Here is a 5,587-nt window from a genome sequence, read left to right as displayed (position 1 = left end):
TTGTGTTTTCTGACTTATTATAATGTTTTCTGAATTGTTGTTGTGCTTTCTAAATTGTTATTTTGTTTTTTAGACTTGCATTTGCCTTTGTAATTTGTTATTTTGTTTTCAGAACTGTGATTTGTTTTGCACTTCACGGCCACCGTACAAAACACTAATTTAGAGGATTCACTGCTGTGTTTAAAAGCAGATATCACTCCTGAAACTTCACAGTGTAAATGTGGCCATTATGTTCCTGTCCTTTACTCTTATTGGTCGAGTGGTTTGTTGTAGTGATTTGAGCACAATTGAGTGGTGTTTTTAGTCAATACGGAGCTTTAAATGGTTTTGGTTCTCAAGTCCTTACATTAAAACTGAAATTCGCCCCCAGCTAAGATCAAGTGCAGCACTGAACAAGTCCCAACACTGCATCAGTCACCAGCGACCGTTGTTCACACCCTAAAAATAGAGGCGGAGATTAGAGGGGAGATCTGGAACTTTTCAAGAGCCTTTAATTCTTGTTGTTTTTGAAGACGGAGAGTATTTCGACACCTTAACACTTTGACACAGGAGCTTTATGGGGCTTTTGCTGCCCTGCAGCTTCTTATGCAATTCCTGAGGTGATTCACTGCGCTTCAATAAAACGTTGTGGTTTGTGACATGAACGGACACAACCCGGTTTGTTTTCTTTACTAACGGAACCATGTTGGTTACTCTAGTTTCCTTACCACTCCCTACTGATTTCAGATGCATTTGAGCAAGTATAAAAAATTTAAATTTGATCGTTAACCATATAAAACCTACGCATATTCGATGCACAAAATTCTAATGATCAACATAATCAAAACTTTTCTGAAAAACCTGTTGCACACAATCATTGTATTGCATTGCATTATGTTTTGATCATCAAACTAAGCATTTAAATATCTTCTTATTAAGTCATTATTAGAGATCTATTTATTAGAGATATAGTTATTATTAGAGTTACTGATATTTATGTGCATTTCTATGTAAGTATCTGCTATACTGTTGTGAAGATCTCACTGATTTACATTGCAAACATCAGAATTTCATCTTTTTGGTGTTATAAGTTTCAGCAACTTCCCCATATTTTTGCACAGTTTGCATAATCTTGAGCTGTTTTTCCTCCATATTCTTACTATATCATACTGTATGAGCCTTAAAAACCTGATGTATCAAATATGATACTCAACAAAAACACATATTTAAACTTTTTGGAGCTGCCAAAACCATTAATGTGTTCTATAGGCTCTTAATGCACCATATTTGAATGTATGCCAGTGTGAATGTACTGCATAGTATCTTCTTTTCTGTGCTATGGAAGAACAAAGTCATAGCCAAATTATTCCTTTAAGATCTTGTCTGTTGTTTTGGCCTGTATCTCGAGAGGATTTTTGAACTTCATGACATTTCTCTCATCGTGTATACATGTGTGTTTCTCGCTCCTGCAGTCTCTGGTCCTCATCAGCAAGCTGCCCTACGTGACCTTTTTCCACTCTTTGCTGAAGCTCATCGCCCCAGAATACTTTGAGAAACAGGAGCCGTGTTTAGAGGCCGGTGAGTCCTGAAAACATGGACAGACTGTAAAACAGACCATCATGTGTAGTAAACTTGCGGAACTCATCTTGCACCTTTTCTAATTGGAAAACCATGGCAACCACATAGCAACACTCACCATATCTTGGCACCATAATATTATGCACCTAGTAACCGCATTGCAACACACAAAAAAACACCTTGGAAACTGCATAGCCACATGCAACAATGAGTTCATAACACTTTAGCAGTGGCGTAGAATCATGCGACATTGAGTCAGAACCCCTTAGAAACTCCATAGCAACACTGACTCAGAACACCTTGGCAACCACGCAGCAACATGCAGTGACTCAGAACGCCTTGGCAACTGCATAGCAACATGTAACAAGCTCAGAATACCTTAGCAACTGCATAGCAACATGCAACAACAACTCAGAACCACATAGCAACAACACCTCAGAACCTCTTAGTAACTGCACAACAACAATGATTCAGAACACTTTAGTAACTGCGTAGCAACATGCAACAATGGCTCAGAACACCTTAGCAACTGCGTAACACCTTAGCAACTATGCAGCAACATGCAACAACAACGCAACACCTTAGCAACTGCGTAGCAACATGCAACAACAACTGTGTAACACCTTAGTGACTGTGTAGCAGCATGCAATGACTCAGAACACCTTAGCAACTGCGTAGCAACATGCAATAATGACTCAGAACACCTTAGCAACATGCAACGACTCAGAAAACTTTAGCAACTGCGTAATACCTTAGCAACTGCGTAGCCACATGCAATGATTCAGAACACTTTAGTAACTGCATAGCATGTGCAACAATGACTCAGAATATCTTAGCAACTGCGTAGCAACATGCAACAATGACTCAGAACACCTTAGCAACTGCGTAACACCTTAGCAACTATGCAGCAACATGCAACAACAACTCAACACCTTAGCAACTGCGTAGCAACATGCAACGACTCAGAACACCTTAGTAACTGCGTAGCAACATGCAATAATGACTCAGAACACCTTAGCAACTGCTTAGCAACATGCAACGACTCAGAACACTTTAGCAACTGCGTAATACCTTAGTAACTGCATAGCCACATGCAATGACTCAGAACATATTAGCAAGTGTGTAATACCTTAGCAACTGTGTAATTCCTTAGCAACTGTGTAATACCTTAGCAACTGCGTAATACCTTAGCAACTGCGTAGTCACATGCAACAACGACTCACAACACCTTAGTAACTGTGTAATACCTTAGCAACTCTGCAGCGTCATACAATAATGACTCAGGACAGCTTAGCAATTGCATAACACCTTAGCAACTGCTTAGCAACATGCAACAATGACTCAGAACACCTTAGCAACTGCGTAATACCTTAGCAACTATGTAGCAACATGCAACAATGACTCAGAACATCTTAGCAACTGCATGGCAACATTCCTCAATTTTAAATCTTGTTTTTTGCTGAACTTTGTATTGATTAATATTTTTTGTGTTTGCGTTGAAGCGTGTAATGACATTGACCGCTGGCCATCGCCGTGTCCGGGGAAGATCCTCACACTCCCCATCATGGGTGTGGTCATGAAGGTAACTCGTCTCCCCCCCCACCATTCTTTGTAAGATATCAGCTAAGTGTTTGAATATCCATTGCACTTTATTAATGGCCGCTGCCATCTGCTCTCCTCAGCTGCGCATCCCCACTTGTTACGACAAGCCTGGAACATCTCAGCTCGTCCAGTCTGCACCGGTATGAACCGCACCGTCACTGCATGCTGCTGATGTGTCATATTCAGAGGGGTTACATCAGTTTGCTCTCATGTAATGAGTCTAATCTTTCATTGACAGAGCGACAGTCTGGTGTCCATCATTCTGCCCACCGTACATGAAGTGGATCTCTTCAGGTTAAGCATGTTTATTGTGTGCTAGTGTGACTGGTACATATTGTACTATATTTCATAGTTGGGCTGGATTTGTTTATTTCTTGTCCTCTGGGGCCTCCTGTTGGTAGCAGAGAAAAGTGCAAGTTGTTCACATGCACTAGAAGTCTCTTCTGCTCACCAAGGCTGCATTTATTTAATCAAAAATACAGTAAAACTTTAATATTGTGTGAAAATGTTATGATTTAATATAAGTATTTTCTATGCGAATTTACTGTAAAATGTAATTTACTGCTGTGATCAAAGCTGTATTTTCAGCATCATTACTCCAGTCTTCAGTGTCACATGATCTTCAGAAATCATTCTATTATACTGATTTGCTGCTCAAGAAACATTTCTGATTATTATCAGTGTTGAAAAGAGCTGTGCTGCTTCATATTTTTGTGGAAACTGACACATTTTGTTTTTCCGGATTCACAGATGAACGGAAATTTCAAAGCAGCATTTATTTGAAATAGAAAAATTGTGTAACGTTATAAATATCTTCACTGTCACTTCTGATCAATTTAATGCATAAAAGTTTTCATTTCATTCTCAGACTTTTGAACTTTAGTGTGTTGGTCATAAATATGTTTACTAAGACTCCAAATTGGCTCCAAATCTCACATTATATGGTAAAAAAACAAAACCTGTTAATTTCAGCATCCAGTTAATGATCTGTTCTGTAATTTGTCATAATATTCTCATTGTTTCTTGTGTTGTAGGTGTTTCCATCCAGTGTTTTTTCATATTCAGATGTTATGGGAGCTTATGTTGCTCGGTGAAGCGTTGGTGGTCATGGCACCGTCACCGGCAGAATCTTCAGACACTATTTTGGCATTGGTCAGGTACAGCAAATAATAATAATAATAATAATAATAAAATAATAAGCCATGTGAGGTGTTACAGTGATTTTACCACTGCTAAGAGGTGTAAAGACCTTTTAACCATGGTAAAAAATCACTGTAATATGTGGTCTCTTCTTAAAATTAAATAAAATGAAAATGACAAACACAAAAGTACTAAATCTTTCAAATGAAAAGGAAAACAAAATTAAAGTAGTATATCAGTGATACTAAAATAACACTGGGGATAAGTGAATTGTGATTATTTTTAGTAAGATGCATGTTCATTGTAGGTTGTTTATGGTATAGAATTTAATTTATGTGCTGTTTTACAATCCATCCAATCAGATTTTAGAGCTGAATCTGCATTTTATGAGATTTCCTTAAGATCTGAAACGATCACATCTATATGCCTGCTGCAGCTGTCCAGTATTTGATATCACACTAAATGTTTGCCTACAGTTGTTGAGGACTTCACTCTGCGTTAAAAATGCAGGATGAAACTTGTTTCTTCTAAATCATCATCATGTTTCTCTCTGGTTGCACATGAAATGTTTTTAGAATTGCAAATTCTGTGAACTCTAGACGTGCACAGAATTCAAACACCCGTCGTTCAGTAGTGTGTTTATTAAATATTTTGAATAAGTTGATAATGCTGTCGGCTAATAATAGACGTATAGTACTCATTTTACCACAATTTTATTGTATTTAAATCCATTCCAAAGAAATTCCAAAATTCCAAAAGTCCAAATTCAGTGAGCATCCAAGTGCATGGGGTGTAATGCAGTACTTGACAGCAGACAGATCGTGTTTTCTGGCTCTGTAATGCTGAGTTTCTGGAAGCTGAATGTTTCCAGAGTCACACGCTGTGGTCGACCTTGAAGAAGGGCAGCTAGATAATTCTGAAGTCAGATGATGTGTGTGATATAGAGACTCCAGAGACACTGTTACGCACCACACACGTGTTTAACGTGAGCAGAATATTCTTTACCAATAAAAGAGCAGGTGCTGACTTCTAGATCACTTTCTAATGAAGCAAACTGATCTGTCTCTGTCTCTGTGCAGTTGTATCTCTCCTCTGCGCTACTGCAGTGATTTCCGGCCGTATTTTACCATTCATGACAATGAGTTTAAGGAATACACCACTCGAACACAAGCTCCGTAAGTAAACTATGTGTAAAAGATCTCACATGCATGAAGAAAGAAATAAGATGTGTGAGGTTTAGTAAGTCCTTTTTATATAGTTTATATATACGTGTGTGTGTGTGTGTGTA

At 38.3% G+C, this 5,587-nt stretch overlaps 1 protein-coding gene across 1 annotated transcript in view; it reads left to right on the top strand.

The window, feature by feature from the left end:
* The window catches only part of LOC107657973 (protein DENND6A-like), a 27,969-nt gene that overhangs the window by 14,822 nt on the left and 7,560 nt on the right, over positions 1-5,587 (top strand). Inside the window, exons 7-12 of the mRNA XM_016446322.1 lie at positions 1,452-1,557; positions 3,060-3,139; positions 3,240-3,299; positions 3,398-3,453; positions 4,194-4,316; positions 5,379-5,474. Coding sequence (XP_016301808.1) covers positions 1,452-1,557; positions 3,060-3,139; positions 3,240-3,299; positions 3,398-3,453; positions 4,194-4,316; positions 5,379-5,474 — 521 coding nt within the window. The remainder of the gene's footprint in view (positions 1-1,451; positions 1,558-3,059; positions 3,140-3,239; positions 3,300-3,397; positions 3,454-4,193; positions 4,317-5,378; positions 5,475-5,587) is intronic.

Source organism: Sinocyclocheilus anshuiensis, unplaced genomic scaffold (assembly GCF_001515605.1).
Source record: "Sinocyclocheilus anshuiensis isolate Anshui unplaced genomic scaffold, SAMN03320099.WGS_v1.1 scaffold147, whole genome shotgun sequence".
Lineage (NCBI taxonomy): Eukaryota > Metazoa > Chordata > Actinopteri > Cypriniformes > Cyprinidae > Sinocyclocheilus > Sinocyclocheilus anshuiensis.
The sequence above is the reverse complement of the archived record's forward strand: the minus strand, read 5'-3'. Positions and strand labels throughout refer to the sequence as shown.